Source organism: Somniosus microcephalus, unplaced genomic scaffold (genome assembly GCF_052327205.1).
Source record: "Somniosus microcephalus isolate GS21.2 unplaced genomic scaffold, FLI_Smic_1.0 unresolved_chr7, whole genome shotgun sequence".
Lineage (NCBI taxonomy): Eukaryota > Metazoa > Chordata > Chondrichthyes > Squaliformes > Somniosidae > Somniosus > Somniosus microcephalus.
The window spans coordinates 10,273,019-10,291,077 of NW_028225185.1; the positions used below are offsets into that span (position 1 = coordinate 10,273,019).

Below are 18,059 nucleotides of genomic sequence, written 5' to 3' on the forward strand. Positions count from 1 at the left end.
CTTCTTAAATAGATTCAGTGACTTGGCCTCCACAGCCTTCTGTGGTAGAGAATTCCACAGGGTGACCAGCCCAGGAATGCGGAGTCCAGTTGCAGTGTCCTTGTTGCTGCACGGGCCGTGATCAGCTTACTCCGTACAGGCTAGGAATTGTACTTGGGCCTTGCCTGCACTGGCTCCATTTCGCATTGCAATGTGTGCTCTGCAATGATGAGCAACCAGATGTGAACAGTAAGGTTAAAGCAAACGGCCTTCAGTTTTGGGGTGGGTGAGAGGGCAGGCGGACAACTTGCGACCTGCACTTTAGACCCCTGCCAGTCTTGATTTTTTTAAAAATCGATCATGGGATATGGACGTCGTCGGCAAGGCCAGCATTTATTGCTCATCCCTAATTGCCCTCGAAAAGGTGGTGGTGAGCCGCCACCTTGAACATAACGGAGTGGCTCGCTAGGCCATTTCAGAGGCCAGGTAAGAGTCAACCACATTGCTGTGGGTCTGGAGTCACGTATAGGCCAGACCGGGTAAGGACTTCCTTCCCTAAAGGACACTAGTGAACCAGATGGGGTTTTTCCGACAATCCATTACTAATACAGTACTATCTTTTTTTTAAATTCCAAATTGAATTAATTAATTATTTTGAATTAAAGTTCCCCAGCTGCTGTGGTGGGATTTAGAACTCGTGTCTCTGGTCCAGGCCTCTGGATTACTAGTCCAATAACATAACCGCTCTGCTACCGTACCCCCCCCCCCCCCCCCCCCCAATTGCTTTGGCTTTTGTTGGGTTCCCTCAACAGGTGATGTTTGACTTGCCCTCTGGTTGGTTTTCCTCGCCCTCTCTGTGCTGTGGCTCACCCTAAAGTCACAGCGGAGATTGAGAACTTGCTCTGTGGGGAAACGGTCTCTCTCGAGTCCCTCCCTGCCTTTCTGCTGCGTGCTACTACTCCTCGGAGCACCAAACCTCAACCGCAGCAGTGTGCCGACGTGCTCCGGCCCATCAGATTTAGCCCGAACCGGAGCCCTTCCTCCAGAAATTGGCTGCACCCTTGACCACGTTCTGACTGGACGGTGCCCTTGGAATAAACAGAGCATCACAGTAGATGACATTGTGTTAATTTGCATTCTCTCTTGTTCACATCTGCTTCGGCTTTTAAGTTCTGATTCTTTATGTATCCGTGAAGTAACTGTAGCTACAGTCTACATCTGCTATATTGATGAATGGAATTGGAAATCTTATTTAAGGAAAAAAAAATACAATAGGAACAATTTTCAAATAAAACATTTTACAAAAAAGCTTGTGGTGATCCTTTGGTCTCGGCCATAACAAAGTTGAGAAAATAATCTGTTCATTTATTCGCTTTTAAAATGATTTCACACCCTGTTCTTGAATGTTTTGTCACTAGTCCGCTTCCGATTCTCCCCCCCCCCCCCCCCCCCCACAAAGCCGCTGCTGCTACCACTGAGTTGGGAACATGCTCATCTCGGGAATCAGGTGGTCGTGGGTTCAAGCCTCGTGCCAGGCAATCTCGGCAGACCCTCTGGTGCAGAACGGAGGGGTGCTACATTGTTGGAGCAGCCATCCTTGGGCGGTGGTGTTACACTGTCTGCCTGTTCTGGTGGATGTTAAAGATCTCATGGCACCTATTTGAGGCAGAGTGCTCTGTGCCAACATTCCTCCCTGATCCAACACCCGTCCAAACACAGATTAGCTGATTGTTTATCTCACTGCTATTTGTGGTATTTTACTGTGTGCAAAATAACGACCACATTTGCATACATTAAGTACAATTGAAAGTCGTTTGTTGTGTGTGAAGTGATGAGGTGCTATTGAAATGCTAATTTTTTTCAGTTCATGGTTATGAGGTGCTTGAAAATGAGTCCTTCTCAGCACTGGCTTCCACTGGCCCTTTCTTCATATGACTAACAGTCGGAATCCACTATGGGAGGAATCACAGGTATAAGCGTTTGTCCCACTGCTCTATGGCCCAGTACACCGCAGCCCCACCAAATAGCCCATTGGTTTTAAAATCATTTCCATCACTACCATTTTTAAGTGGAGGTATTGCCAAAGACACCTTGCTGGTATATAACCTGGCTTATTGTTTAGGTATATTGGTAAACGTTGACTCATTAAGCAAATGTACCAGCAAGGTGTGGTTCGAAGTCATCGAGCTCACTTGGTTTGATCCCCAGTCCAGCTGCTTGCGATGAGGATCATAGTGGGATTGCGGTGAATAATTCAGTGAGACCGAGTCAGAGTGAACAAATTGGGCCGGGTTCCTGCTCCTGATTACTTTCCAATGATTCTGTTGCCGAGGCAACATCACCAATTTGCATTTATATAGAAGAGGGGAGACGTGCAGGAGTGAGGAGAGAGAGTGACACCTTAAAACCATGGTTTATTTGCTAGTGAGCCACCACTTCCATTCCCCACAGGTTGGGATTTTTCAAAATGGTGGCAAAAATAAAGCTCGCCAACACCACGTTAATTTATATCATGTTTAATTCATACAGCGCTGTGCAGAGAATCACTATGATGCACAGCAGTAAAAGTCTGTGGGATAATTGGAGCGGCCGAACGCATTCTCCGGTTAGTGACGCCGCTGAGGTTAGTTGCCTACTGTCCCTGTTGAGAAAATCGAGATAAGGAAAAATCAAGCAATGGTTCATTTAGCATCTCAATCAGGGAATAATAGACGCAGTTTGCACAGCAGCGTCTTAACCAGAATGACTGGAATACGAGTGCACAATTCTCAAACAACTGGACCACTGTAATAGCATCCTTTATTACTCCAACTATTTTTCTTCATGTGTGAGCCTCAACAGTGAGTTGTTGGCATGTTATCTGACAGTCGAGTGCATCACTGCCTGCTGTTGCCTGTTTTACATTATTGCACATCTGTGTCCTCACCATCATTTTTCTCTGGTGCATTTCTCCCCAGTAAGTCATTTGTTACAAGACATAGTTCTTATTTTGTATTTTTTTTAAAAAAATCCTCCCAGTTTCTCTCCTCAAAGTGGCAAACTCGCGCTGTGGTGCAGTGATGGCTCACTGGCCCCTGGTAACCAAGCAACCTTGACAAGGATTGACATCGCAATGACATGTAATTTCAACTGATTTTTCTGCATTAAAAACCCTTCAAGAATGTGTTACTGGGATCAGAGTTAGACTAAATTTAAATGGGATGCGGAGGGCGGCTTCTCCTCTGTTATAAAAGTGACCCACAGAGTTACATAGAAATTTACAGCGCAGAAAACAGGCCATTCGGCCCACCAGGTCTATGCTGGTGTTTATACTTCACACCAGCCTCCTCCCACATCTCTTCATCTCACCCGAGACACGGGTCTATAATAAAAAGGTGGCTGAGCAATGCAATAAGAAAGAACTTGCATTTCTCCAGCGCCTTTCATGATCTCGGGACGTTCTAAAGCGATTACAGCCAATGAAGTACTTTTTGAAGTGTCATCGCTGTTGCAATGTGGGAAACGCGGCAGCCAGTTTGCGCACCGCAAGCTGCCACAAACAGCAGCAATGTGATAAATGACCAGATCATTTGTTTTAGTGATGTTGGTTGAGGGATAAATGTTGGCCCCAGGACAACAGGGAGAACTCCCCCTGCTCTTCCCATAGTGGCCGTGGGATCTTTTACATCCACCCGAGAGAGCAGACGGGGCCTCAGGTTTAACGTCTCATCCGAAAGACGGCACCTCCGACAGTGCGGCGCTCCCTCAGTACCGCCCCTCCGACAGTGCGGCACTCCCTCGGCACCGCCCCTCCGACAGTGCGGCGCTCCCTCAGTACCGCCCCTCCGACAGTGCGGCACTCCCTCAGTACCGCCCCTCCGACAGTGCGGCGCTCCCTCAGTACTGCTCCTCCGACAGTGCGGCGCTCCCTCGGCACCGCCCCTCCGACAGTGCGGCGCTCCCTCAGTACCGCCCCTCCGACAGTGCGGCGCTCCCTCGGCACCGCCCCTCCGACAGTGCGGCGCTCCCTCGGCACCGCCCCTCCGACAGTGCGGCGCTCCCTCGGCACCGCCCCTCCGACAGTGCGGCGCTCCCTCGGCACCGCCCCTCCGACAGTGCGGCGCTCCCTCGGTACTGCCCCTCCGACAGTGCGGCGCTCCCTCGGTACTGCCCCTCCGACAGTGCGGCGCTCCCTCGGTACTGCCCCTCCGACAGTGCGGCGCTCCCTCGGTACCGCCCCTCCGACAGTGCGGCGCTCCCTCGGCACCGCCCCTCCGACAGTGCGGCGCTCCCTCGGCACCGCCCCTCCGACAGTGCGGCGCTCCCTCGGCACCGCCCCTCCGACAGTGCGGCGCTCCCTCGGCACCGCCCCTCCGACAGTGCGGCGCTCCCTCAGTACTGCCCCTCCGACAGTGCGGGGCTCCCTCAGCACTGCCCCTCCGACAGTGCGGCGCTCCCTCAGTACTGCCCCTCCGACAGTGCGGCGCTCCCTCAGCACCGCCCCTCCGACAGTGCGGCGCTCCCTCAGTACTGCCCCTTCGACAGTGCGGCGCTCCCTCAGTCCTGGCCCTGGATGCCAGCCTGGATTATGTGCTCATGTCTGGAATGGGAATTGAACCCATAACCTCCTGACTTAGAGCAGGAGATACGTGTCATATAATACATACAAAATACTAATTTTTAAAAAAATTCTCCTTGAACAATATTGCAGCCTATCCTTTGAGAAAGGAGAAGACTTCAAGGTAATCCTAAAGGAAGTTTTCACAGTTACCAAAGAAGTTGATCCAGGCAAGATGAGTCACCATGCTGAAGAGTTCAGACACCAAGTTAAAAATGCTGAAGTTAGTAAGTAGAGAAATCCGGTGGAACGTTTTCACCCAGAGGTTAATAGAACAGTACAATAAGTCACCAGGGAAGGTCACTGACGCAGACAGTATAAACTGGTTCGAAGCAGAGATGTTCTTGGACAGGGAAGGGATTGAGGAATATGGTGGGTAGGTAGGGCTGACCTACGTGTGTTTTGCTTGTCAGCCGCAGGAGATGACACAAACATAATGCTAGCGTATGTGTTTCCATCCATTTAAATAATTTGCATAACCATCACCCATAGGATAATAAAACAATTTGCATTTATACCGCGCCTTTAAACGTAGTAAAATGTCCCAAGACGCTTCACAGGAGCGTTATCAAACAAAATTTGACACCGAGCCACATAAGGCAATGTTAGAACAGGTGACGAGGTAGATTTCATGGAGCCTCTTAAAGGAGGAGAGAGCGTGAGAGAGGATTAGCTAAGCATTAGATTATGGTGAGATTAATATGAACAGTGTGATTTGCTAACACGTTGTAACACAACCTTTGCCAACGCCTCCCCCCCACCCTCACTGAACTGTGTTGGAAATTTTAAATGATTGTCATCTATGATTTGCACTTAAATATTCTGCCTGGCAAATTTGCAACTGGTTATCTTCCCCTAGTCAAATACCACTTAAAGTGAGTTGAGGTGCTGTCCCAATGACTCACTGGGTACGGTGTGCTTCTAACCATCGAGTCTAGGAGGGTCCCAGCTTTACTCCTCAATCTGTGTTTATGTTCCACTCGAGGCTCCTCCCGCCCCGCTTCATCTAACTATCAGCATATCCTTCTATTCCTTTCTCCCTCGTGTGTTTATCCAGCTTCCCCTTAAATACATCGATACTATTCGCCTCAATCACTCCCTGTGGTAGCGAGTTCCACATTCTCACCACTCTCTGGGTAAAGAAGTTTCTCCCGAATTTCCTATTGGATTTCTTGGTGACGATCTTATATTGATGTTCTCTAGTTCTGCTCTTCCCCACAAGTGGAAACATTCTCTCTGTATCCACTCTATCAAAACCTTTCATCATTTTAAAGACCTCTATTAGGTCACCCCTCAGCCTTGTTTTTTCAAGAGAAAAGAGACCCAGCCTGTTCATCCTTTCCTGATATGTATACCCTCACATTTCTGGTATCATCCTTGTAAATCTTCTCCGCACCCTCTCCAGTGCCTCTATATCCTTTCTATAATACGGTGACCAGAACTGTACGCAGTGCTCCAAGTGTGATCTAACCAAGGTTCGATACAGGTTCAGCATAACTTCCCTACTTTTCAATTCTATCCCTCTAGAAATAAACCCCAGCTTGGTTTGCTTTTCTATGGCCTTGTTAACCTGCGTCGCTACTTTTAGTGATTTGAGTATCTGTCCCCCTCGACCCCTCTGCTCCTCTACTCCATTTAGATTCTTATTTTCCCAGTAATATGTGACCTCCTTATTCTTCTTACCAAAATGTAATACCTCACCTGTATCTGTGTTGAAATTCATTTGCTAATTATATGCCCATTCTGCAAGTTTATTAATGTTGTCTTGTAATTTGCTGCAGTCCTCCTCAGTATTGACTCTCCCCTCCCATCATCGGGACACTGATTGACCTCGTGCCCTGGGAGTAGGCAGGGGAAGAGTCTGCCAGAATTCCTGCTCCTGACTGCTATCCGATGCTACCCGCTGGGTGGAAAGTGTATGTGCTCACCCAATCTGCATTTGGTCTCCCCCGTGTAGAGTGGGCCACATCGTGAGCAGCAAATACAGTATGCTGAGCTGGCTGCCATTCGCTCTCAGAATGCAGGTAATGGAGGATGGCTGCACCAGAGCCACTGGGAGTGAAGGAGAGGAGATGTGAGCTGGTGCTTAAGGTGGGGATCCCCTGTCGGTGCACGGCCGGTGGGGTGGTCCGTACCCATGGGGTCTTCCAGCCATTGTTCTGCCACAGTCCCGGCCCATGGGAGCCTTCTCTGCCAGATTTTCCATACTTTCATCCCCTTCTCTTCGCAACCTTGGTGTCATATTTGACCCTGAAATGAGCTTCCGACCACATATCCCAGCATAACTAAGACCGCCTATTTCCACCTCCGAAACATCGCCTGTCTCCGCCCTTGACTCAGCTCATCCGCTGCTGAAACCCTCATCCATACCTTTGTGACTGTTCCAACACACTCCTGGCTGGGCTCCCACATTCCACCCTACGTAAACTTGAGCTCATCCAAAACTCGGCTGCCCCGTGTCCTAACTCGCACCCAGTCCCGTTCGCCCATCACCCCTGTGATCGCTGACCTACATTGGATCCCAGTTCATCAACGCCTCGATTTCAAAATTCTCATTTGTTTTCAAATCCCTCCATGGCCTCGCCCCTCCCTATCTCTGTAATATCCTCCAGCCCCACAACCCCCCGAGATATCTGCGCTCCTCTAATTCTGCCCTCTTGAGCATCCCTGATTATAATCACTCAACCATTGGTGGCTGTGCCTTGTTGCCTAGGTCCTAAGCTCTGGAATTCCCTGCCTAAACCTCTCCACCTCGCTACCTGTCTTTCCTCCATTAAGACGCTCCTTAAAACCTACCACCTGCCCTAATTTCTCCTTATGTGGCTCGGTCAAATTTGTTGTCTTTTAATAGTCCTGTGAAGCGCCGTGGGACGTTTTACTACATTAAAAGGTGCTATATAAATACAAGTTGTTGTTCTGCTGTAACCATTTACACCTCCTCTGGACCCATCTTATCATTGTGCCTTGCACCATCATCACTTTTGCCATTTAATCACTCCTGCCCTCCACCCTATCACAGACCCCTCCCTTCAGTTCTTTCCCTGTCCCCCTTGTCCCTGGCTCTGTCCTTGCTTAAAAGGCTGTTAATCTCTAACATCTTCCAGTTCTGATGAAAGGCCATCGACCTGAAACGTTACCTCAGTTTCTCTCTCCGCAGATGCCGCCTGACCTGCTGGGCGTTTTCGGTGTTGATTTCGAATTCATAGTTGTGTGGGTAAGGGAAAAACGAGGAAAGGGAATTTTGGAACCTTTTTCTTGAGCATAAATGTTTCAGATGAAAGCCATTATGGACCCCTGCCTTAGTGCTACCAAACCCCAGGGTCCCAACCTCAGGTGTGCCAAATCCTTGGCCCCCACCCAAAGCTCAGGACCTCCCAGGCTGCTAAGACCCTTCTCCTCCCCATTGCTGCTAAATCTCAGAGACCCATCTCTAGTTTGCTGTATGTTATTTGCCATCCTGGACTTATTTTTAAAGCGAGAGAAAAAAAAAATAGTACATCTGTAAAGCAATGTATGAAACTAATCAGGTCGATTATTATAAACAACAGAAAACGCTGGAAATACTCGGCGGGCCGGGGCAACATCCGTGGAGAGAGACACAGAGTCAACGTTTCAGGTCGAAGACCCTTCGTCAGAACTGAGAAAACACAGGAAATGAAACAGATTAAAAGGCCAGTTTGGGGGCTGGGAAATGGGGGTGAAAGAACAAGAGACATTAAGAGGTATTCAAAACCAGACGAGATGGTGGTCGGACTAGTAAAGAGACAAAGGGCGGCTCTAGATGAGGTGTGAAATGCGCTGGCAGAATGGGAGACAGCTGCCATGTGGGTTAGGGGTAGGGTTAGGGAGATTATTAGATTCTCCTTGTATGGTTCATTTACAGTTACTACAGGAAAATGGCACAGTCAGACAATTTGATCCTCCAAACACTGGTAAACATTCCAGAATATAGGAAACAGAAACACAATCAACATATCAGTCACTGTAAAGCAGCGATCTATATAATACATTGTGCGTTACATGGAATAATACACCTAGTGTTACAAAAACTTATATTCTCGGACTCACTGTGAGCAGCACCACTAGTATTATATAAAAGGTTATCTCAGCAGTTGTCTCACTTTGTTACAGATGCAAAACAAATGGTAGGTGATTCTGCGCTGCAGCCCAATACTGTAAAGTTCCCTGACCAAACGACGATTACACTTGGCGTGTCCTCAAGCTACATTTACTAAAAGCAATGAGACTTTCTGACCTTAAAGTGACAAGTCATCTTAAACACAAATTCTCCTAAGGCCGCACTGTCAAGAGGTGCCGTCTTTCGGTGGAGCCATTAAGCCCAGGCCCCCTCTGCCCTCTCAGGCAGGCGGCAGTATTTGAAGAAAAGCAGGGGAGCGTCCTGGCCAACATTTATCCCTCAACCAGTATCACTAGAACAGATGATCTGGTCATTTATCTCATTGCTGTTTGCGGGAGCTTGCTGTGCACAAATTGGCTGCTGAGTTTCCTACATTACAACAGTGACCACACTTCAAAAAGTACTTCATTGGCTGTAAAGCACTTTGGGAGATTGTGAAAAACACTTTATAAATGCTAGTTCCTTTTAACATATTTCTGTGTTACTTTTACCATTAGAAATTCCTATTCCCACATTTATATTGGAAAGTGCCTGTGCTACACAGTAATTACACCCTCCCACCAGTGGTGGCAATGTAGTCCCTCAGTTCTACATCTGCCGGCAACTCCTTAAGGTGGAACAGGCTCGAGGAGCTGAATGGCTTATTCCTGTCCCTATGCTCCGACCAACCCTACTTCTCCGCTTCTCAGATGACCATAAGTTTTGCTATTTAACTATAAATAATAGGAAATCAGGTATTGTATAAAAACAAAAGCGGGGACAGAATTCGATCTGTGCATGGTGCTCCAAGGATGCCCTACACTTGGTCTTCAAACCCCACATGCAATGCCACAGGAGATTGACTAGCAGGTATAAAAAGGTTTGCGCCTGTACATGTGTTATGTCCATCACACTTCCTGTGTCACTTCCATACAATGTACTACACAGAAACAGGCCATTCGGCCCAACTGCTCCGTGCTGGTGTTTATGCTCCACACCAGCCTCCTCGTCATCTCACCCCATCACCATATCCCCCTTCTATTCCTTTCTCCCTCATGTTCCCCTTAAATGCATCGATACTATTCGCCTCAACCACTCCCTGTGGTAGCGAGTTCCACATTCTCACCGCTCTCTGGGTAAAGAAGTTTCTCCTGAATTCCCTGTTGGATTTATTAGTGACTATCTTATATTGACGGCCCCTAGTTCTGGTCTCCCCCACAAGTAGAACCACCTTCTCTACATCTACCCTATCGAACCCCTTCATAACTTTAAAGACCTCGATCAGGTCACCTCTCAATCTTTTATTTCTAGAGAAAAGAGCCCCAGCCTGTTCAACCTTTTCTGGTAGTTTATAACCTCTCCGTTCTGGTATCATCCTTGTGAATCTTTTTTTCCACCTTCTCCAGTGCCTCTACATCCTTTTTATAACGTGGAGACCAGGACTGTGCACAGTGCTCCAGGTGAGGTGTAACCAAGGTTCGATACAAGTTTAACATAACACTTACACTTAATTGGCTGAAGATTTGTGTTCAAAAACAGTGACAAATCGCAACTGAACCTGTGTAGAATGTACCAGTCGGCAGGCAGGAATGAAAACTGCCAATCAGCAATTTGAAAAATAAAATCAGCAAACAGCTAATAACAGTGAACAGAAGGGGAAACCAGTGACATTACAATATTTTTTGAAAGTCCTTTCAATCCCCATCTTGTTTTCTCCAAAGTGAGGGATTTTAATGAGTGCAGCTCCAACAACACTCAAGAAGCTCGACACCATCCAGGACAACGCAGCCCGCTTGATCGGCACCCCATCCACCACCTTAAACATTCACTCCCTCCACCACCGGCGCACCCTGGCTGCAGTGTGTACCATCTACAAGATGCACTGCAGCAACTCGCCAAGGCTTCTTCAGCAGCACCTCCCAAACCCGCGTCCTCTTCCACCTAGAAGGACAAGGGCAGCAGGCGCATGGGAACACCACCACCTCCAAGTTCCCCTCCAAGTCACACACACCATCCCGACTTGGAAATATATCGGCCGCTCCTTCATCGTCGCTGGGTCAAAATCCTGGAACTCCCTCCCTAACAGCACTGTGGGAGCACCTTCACCACACGGACTGCAGCGGTTCAAGGCGGCGGCTCACCACCACCTTCTCGAGGGCAATTAGGGATGGGCAATAAATGCTGGGTCTTGCCAGCAACGCCCACATCCCGTGAATGAATACAAAAAATTACAACTGAGAATATTTTAACAAAATAAATATCAAAAAAAAAACTTTTACAAATGATTAAACTTACTTATAGAGCGTGTTGAAAACGTGCCTCTCTGATATGGTTGAGACTTAAGGGGCCAGAACTTCGGGTGCCCAACGGGCGAGTCCGCGCTGGGTACTCACCCGTAGGCCCAATGGAAGTGCCGGTTTCGTGCATGCACTGCGCATGCGCGGGAAACCGGAACTTCCGTTCCCTTAAAGGAAGGGGTTCACAGGTTGAACACGTGCGCCGGAGAGGCAGCGCGTACGCCTGGAACTTCCCGGTTTTTTTGCAGGTTTCTCCGGGAGGGTATGTCTCCAGGAGCTACGCTTGTAAAAAGCAGTCGCAAGGCCTGCTTTTAACAAGGTAAGTGGTGAATTAAGTTAAATTAAAACATTTTTTCCACAGGTTTATTATTTTTAAATACTTTAAAGAAAGGTAAGTTTATTTTTAGCCCCGTTAGAAACTGTAATTAATTTTTTCAAACATTTTAATTATTGTTTATTTTATGTAATTTATATAGTTATTTAAAAAATGTGATTAAAAAAAAAATTATTTGAAATTTTATTGATGTTTTGGGGCTTATAGTATTTATAAGTTTGACAGCCCTTCCTGTCAAATCTATGAATGAAGCATTCCCTGCTACCATTGGCTCTCCATGGCCCACGTGATCCCAGGGGACGCTTCGAACTAACTGCGCCCCTGGGATACACAAGCACCGCGCGCCGGCAGTTGGAGCGGGCCCAGGATCGGAATCCCACGCGGGCCCACAGCTCAACGGCCGGCGCACTAGGTAAGTGCAGGTCGGAGGCTCGCACCCGCGGGAAGCCTCCGACCCGAATTTCTGGGCCATTATCTCCAGGCTTCCCGGAGCTCTGACTGTCAAAGAGGCTCAACAAGGTAAGGGCGATGCACCATTTGTGCTGCAACTTCCAGATCTGTTTTTTTTTTTAAATGATCGACAGCAAGACTGACCATTTGAAGAACAGGCCAGGGTTTGGAAGAAGTGCCCTCGCCTCTACAATAGCAAAATACCGCGGATGCTGGAGATCTGAAATAACAACAGGAAATGCTGGAAACACTCAGCAGGTCAGGCGGCAGCGAGGAGAGAGAAACCGAGTCAAGGTTTCGGGTTCTGACGAAAGGTCCCCGACCCGAAACGTTAACTCGGTTTCTCTCTCCTCGATGCTGCCGGACCTGCCCTCTCCTCTACTTGTGCGCATTAACTGAATCTTACTGAGGATCAACACTTGTTCTTGTACAAAGTACTGTGAGCAGTTCTGGGCACCACACCTTAGGAAGGATATATTGGCCTTGGAGGGATTGCACCGTAGATTTACCAGAATGATAGCCGGACTCCAAGGGTTAAATTACCAGGAGAGATTACACAAACTAGGGTTGTATTCCCTGGAATTTAGACGGTTAAAGGGTGATCTGATCGAAGTTTTCAGGATATTAAGGGGAACAGATAGAGAGAAACTATTTCCGCTGGTTGGCGAGTCTAGGACTAGGGGGCAGAGTCTAAAAATTAGAGCCAGACCTTTCAGGAGTGAAGTTAGGAAACACTTCTACACACAAAGGGTGGTAGAAATTGGGAACTCTCCTGCAAATGGCAATTGATGCTGGGTCAATTGTTAATTTTAAATCTGAAATTGATAGATTTCTGTTAACCAGGTATTAAGGGATATGGCGCAAAGGCGGGTAAGATGGAGTTAGGTCGCCGATCAGCCATGATCTCATTGAATGGCGGAGCGGGCTCGAGGGGCTCCTCCTGCTCCTATAAAACAAGAAAACAAACTAAAGCTGAACTCAACTCTTAAATGCAAGTTGCCGTATCCAAGGGGCTGGTTATTTAGTGCAAAAGAAAACTCACTTTGGCTCTGCCAGTGTCTCACCTCGCTGACTTAAGTCTCCTCGTTCACATTTTGCTTCAGAAAGGTTTTAATCTTGTGGTAGAGAGCCTGAGCCCCCTTTTTCAACTTCTTCCAATAATCCTTGGAGTCCATAGTCTCTTGGTAGTTGATGTCGCTCAACACGCAGTTGTAAGGGTCGGGCTCGAAGCAGCTCACATTGGTCGCGTGGCACTGCTTGGCTTGCCTGCTGCACTTGCAGACTTTATAATTGCAGGGCTCCCTTTGGAAATGGCTGGGCTGGTAGTCATTGTACTGGAGGGTGGCGCCCGTGCTCTTGTCCACGACGCCCCTTACGCGGGACATGCTGCTGTTGGCACAGTTACAGTACCAGGCGCTCCACCGCGCCCAGGTGTAAGAGTCGCTGTCCAGCGAAATGACAATAGTCATGGGGTTGGGCAGAAGGGTGGTGGTTTCTGGTGTGCCAGAGACGTCTTCCGGTACAGTGACATTGCCCTGAGTAACATTGATGATGGTGCTGGTGCTGGTGCTGGAGTCCCCATTCTCAGCGGTAACCACAGTGTTATCCAACTCATCGGTGTCAGAGTAATGGGCAGTTATCACCTCTGTGCCATTGGACAGGGTAACAGGGGAGCTCGCCGTGTGAACGCTGGCAACTTTGATTTCAGTCCCGTTGCCGAGCACGATGGACGAGGCGGTCTCGGTCCTGGCCCCGTTGGAGGTGGCAAACACGATCTGGTCGCCGGCGCTGAGGACAATGGGGGCGAAGGTGGCATTTTCCTCCGAGCTGCTGATGAGGATTTCGGCCCCGCCACCGTCTGCTGGGTCCTGGGGGGAGGCGTCGTCGTCGTCCGAGCTGACGCTGATCTCGTCGCCCGAGCTGACGCTGATCTCGTCGCCCACCTCCAGCACGATGGGGGCGGCCATGCCGTTGGAGTCGACGATCAGGATCTCGGCGCCGCCACCGCCCACCGAGACCGGGTGGCTCCCAGCGGGGCCGCCCACCGCGATCTGGGTGGAGCTGGTCAGCACGATGGGGGCCGAGGTCGGTGAGGTGCCGGACGGCGCCGTCGTCGACGGGGCCGCCGACTGGGTGGTCGACGGGACCGTAGGCTGGGCGGTCGACGAGGATGCGGTGGCGGTCATCGTCGCCATCATTGTTGTCGACGCGGTCGTCATCGTCGCCGCCATGCAGGGTGAGGTTAGGAGATGGAGGGCGCTCGTCGGCGTTTTACCGCTCGACGCCATTTTATCGCTCGGCGCCGTCTCCTCCTCCAGCGCCACCACCACCGTCGTCGTCGACGCCTTTTCAGGCGCCGCCCCGACCAGCGCCAAGTGGCCGAGCAGGAAGGCGAGAGTCCAAAAGTGCATGGCCGCCGCCGCGTCGCTCCCGAGCAAACAAGACCGACGACGCCTCGCTGCCAGCGACCGTCATGGCGGCCATTGAGCTGAGGCGGGCGAACGACGGAGGAGGAAAAAAACCGTTGGCTAGGGGGCGGGCGCATGCGCGTCTCCATGGCGCCCCCCTTTGTGACCTCAACCCGCCGGCGTAACGCGCGACCACCCGACCAATGGCGGGCCTTCCCGCCAAAGCACGTGACGAGGGGGCGGGGCATTCGAGCGAAGGCGTCGTCCGTCGAAATTGGGTTCGCCCATTTCCCTCAGGGTGGGGGGGGGGTGGGTGTGACGATTCTTAACTTTACAATTAAAATCGTCTTCCCCTTGTCGAAATGAAAAAGCCACTGCGCTTTTGGATATTTTCTAAATCAGACACATTTCCAAAAACCGTTTCTTTCGCTGTTAAAAATGGTTTGCACTTTCTTCTGCCCACCCCTCTCCCCCCCCCCTTTTGTCTTTTTGTGGTACTTACCGTAGCTCTTCAAGCTGAATTTGTCGTTTAAAAAATAATGTTTTTTTTAAATGGTTCCCCTCGTCAATAGAGTCACGCAGAACTAACAAGATTGATCTGGGAAAAAGATGCTGGTGGTTAAATATACTCGGTGCAAGAACTGTTTCCTCTTGGGAGGTGTCGAGTGCAGAGAAAACATGACTGCCAGGTTACCAAGGTAACAGGTTCTTTTATATATATATATATATATATAATATAAATATAAATAAATAAAATATAAATAAAAAATATATATAAATGATCTAGACAAGGGAACTAGATGTAATATCTCCAAGTTTGCAGACGACACAAAGCTGGGTGGGCGTGTGTGCTGTGAGGAGGATGCCGAGAAACTCCAGTACGATTTGGACAGGTTGGGTGATTGGGCAGAAGCATGGCAGATGCAGTATAACGTGGATAAATGCGAGGTTATCCACTTTGGTGGCAAAAACAGGAAGGCAGATTATTATCTGAATGGCAATAGATTGGGAGAAGGGGAAGTGCAACGAGACCTGGGTGTCCTTGTGCACCAGTCGCTGAAGGTAAACATGCAGGTGCAGCAGGCGGTTAAGAAGGCAAATGGTATGTTGGCCTTCGTAGCGAGAGGGTTTTGAGTACAGGAACAAGGATGTCTTGCTGCAGTTGTACAGGGCCTTGGTGAGACCACATCTTGAGTATTGTGTGCAGTTTTGGTCACCTTAACTGAGGAAGGATGTTCTTGCCATGGAGGGAGTGCAGCGAAGATTCACCAGGCTGATAGCAGGGATGGCAGGAATGACGTATGAGGAGATTGGGTCGATTGGGCTTATACTCGCTGGAGTTTAGAAGAATGAGAGGGGATCTGATTGAAACTTATAAAATTCTAACAGGACTGGACAGACTAGATGCAGGAAGGCTGTTCCCGATGGTCGGGGAGTCCAGAACCAGGGGTCACAGTCTAAGGATAAGGGGTAAGCCATTTAGGACAGAGATGAGGAGGAATTTCTTCACCCAGAGAGTGGTGAACCTGTGGAATTCTCTACCACAGAAGGCAGTAGAGGCCAATTCATTAAATATATTCAAGAAGGAGTTAGATATATTTCTTAAGGCTAAAGGGATATAGAGAGAAGGCAGGGACAGGGTACTGAATTTGGATGATCAGCCATGATCTCATTGAATGGCGGAGCAGGCTCGAGGGGCCGAATGACCTACTCCTGCTCCTATCTTCTATGTTTCTATGTAATCCCAGCATCCCCTCTAACCCTAGCTGTTCCCCGTTACTATCTTGAAAACTTCGATCAAGTCACCCCTTAACCTGCTAAATTCCAGGGGATACAACCCTGATTTACCATCTACGAGATGCACTGCAGCAACTCGCCAAGGCTTCTTCGACGGCACCTCCCACACCCTCTACCACCTAGAAGGACAAGGGCGGCAGGCGCATGGGAACACCACCACCTCCAAGTCACACACCATCCTGACTTAGAAATATATCGGCCGTTCCTTCATTGTTGCTGGGTGAAAATCCTGGAACTCCCTCCCTAACAGCACTGTAGGAGTCCCTTCACCACACGGACTGCAGCGGTTCAAGGCGGCGGTTCACCACCTCAAGGGCAATTAAGGATGGGCAATAAATGCCATCCTTACCAGCGACGCCCACACCCCATGAACGAATTAAAAAAAAAGCCAATTTGTGCACAGCAAGATCCCACAAACAGCAATGTGACGGGCTGAATGGTTCGACAGAGATTTTCCCAATTACAATATGCTGTCCCACAGTGGCAGTGAAGATGGAGGGTGGGGAGAGGCAGAGAACAATAATAAAATTCTCAAGTATCACTGTTGTGTATGTACCTTTAAGCGAATAACTGGTCTCAGACTGCAGTACCGGCAGTGACCACCCCTGTATAAAAGGCGCTATTGAGCCTCTGTGTTTTTAGTTTTCACTATTGACTTCCACCAGTAAAGACTTACTTTGTTCACTCCTGCTGTCCGTGTCTCAATTATTCACGGACGTAACACTGGCGACGAGTAAGAAACGAACTTACCTGCAACTCGGCAGCACCTCAGACGACGTTATTGAAGGTCGAAGCCAGAAGAAAGAAAAAAAATTAAAAAGAAAAAAAATAAAATCCAAAGAAACTCGAGAAACGGGCGTCGACCGTGGGCAACCGCCCTCCAAATCGTCGGATTGGAAACTTGCAGGAGAGACTGTCCAGAGCCAGGCTTGGTTCCTCGGTCTGTGGTTTCCCAGCTAATCGGGCTGGTGGCAGGTAGTGCACTGATCCTTCCTGGGCTGCGGCGGGCTGAAGCTCGATCGGGTAGCTTTTCAACGGGGCTGGGCAGCGAGTCGGGAAGCAAAGAGAGAGAGGGTGGAGCACACAGGGCGCGGCCGGTGCTTCGGAGCCGGGCAGCGTTCGGACCTAAGAAGAGGGAGGGAAGTGTCCCAGAGGGTCCGCTCCACAACGGGAAAATAATAAAAGAAGAAAAAAATAAATATTAAACGCGCAAGAAACCGTGGAAAGCAGCGCTAACAACAGCGGGGAAGAAAGCAAAGCACGGGAGGCGCCATTTTGTTAAATCGGGGAAGAAGGCAAAGCGCGGGAGGCGCCATTTTAGATTTGCAAGATGCCGAAGACTGGCTGTATCACTGCTTTTGATAATACAATAGAGGACTGGACCACATATGTGGAAAGAGTCGAGGTATATTTCGAGGCAAACGAAATAGCGGAGGGGAAAAAGGCATCGATATTGCTAAACTTAATGGGTGCTAGAACGTACGGCCTATTGCGGGACCTGATTACTCCAGCCAAACCGAAGGTGAAGAGTTTTAATGAAATTGTTGCTGTCCTACAGGAACACTTAAGCCTTGCACCACTGTTGATAGCAGAAAGATTTAAATTCCACAGGAGAACTCAGCACAAAGATGAGAGCAATGCTGAGTATCTTACGGAACTACGCAAGCTATCAAAGCACTGCCAGTTCGGAGCAGGACTGGCAGATACCCTACGGGACAAATTTGTCTGTGGACTCCTGAGTGAAGGAACATAGAAGAAGTTACTCTCAGAAAAAGAGCTGACGCTAGATAAGGCTTTCAGCGTGGCAGTATCGTATGAAGCAGCAGCCAGGGGAGCTGCAGAAATTCAACAAAAACCACAGGAATACGGCACCCACGAAATGACACGGGGATTTGCAAAATGTTATCGCTGCGGCAGAACTAACCATGACCAGAAGGACTGCTGGTCCAAAGACAAAATATGCAGACAATGCGGGAAGATGGGACACATTGCACGAGTTTGCAGGTCTGGGAAGAAGACCAGCGACAACAAAAAGGCTACTAAGGAACCGTACAAGAAAGTACAAAAGATGACGGACAGT

At 49.1% G+C, this 18,059-nt stretch overlaps 1 protein-coding gene across 2 annotated transcripts; it reads right to left on the reverse strand.

Moving 5' to 3' along the window:
* Positions 1-2,479: 2,479 nt before the first annotated feature.
* LOC147086513 (uncharacterized) lies at positions 2,480-14,318 on the reverse strand. Of its 2 annotated transcripts, none has more exons than XM_085978606.1 (2): positions 12,839-14,318; positions 2,480-2,620 (listed from the first exon to the last, which is right to left on the reverse strand). In XM_085978606.1, the coding sequence occupies exon 1, from the start codon at positions 14,183-14,185 to the stop codon at positions 12,848-12,850; it is 1,338 nt and encodes a 445-aa protein (XP_085834732.1). In that variant the 5' UTR covers positions 14,186-14,318; the 3' UTR covers positions 2,480-2,620; positions 12,839-12,847. The 2 variants fall into 2 exon arrangements, with proteins under 2 accessions (XP_085834732.1, XP_085834731.1); XM_085978605.1 differs by having other exon boundaries at positions 12,817-14,318.
* Positions 14,319-18,059: the final 3,741 nt, after the last annotated feature.

Excerpts from the sequence above, each read along its gene's own strand:
- LOC147086513 (XM_085978606.1), bottom strand. The coding sequence starts at position 14,185 with ATGCACTTTTGGACTCTCGCCTTCCTGCTCGGCCACTTGGCGCTGGTC.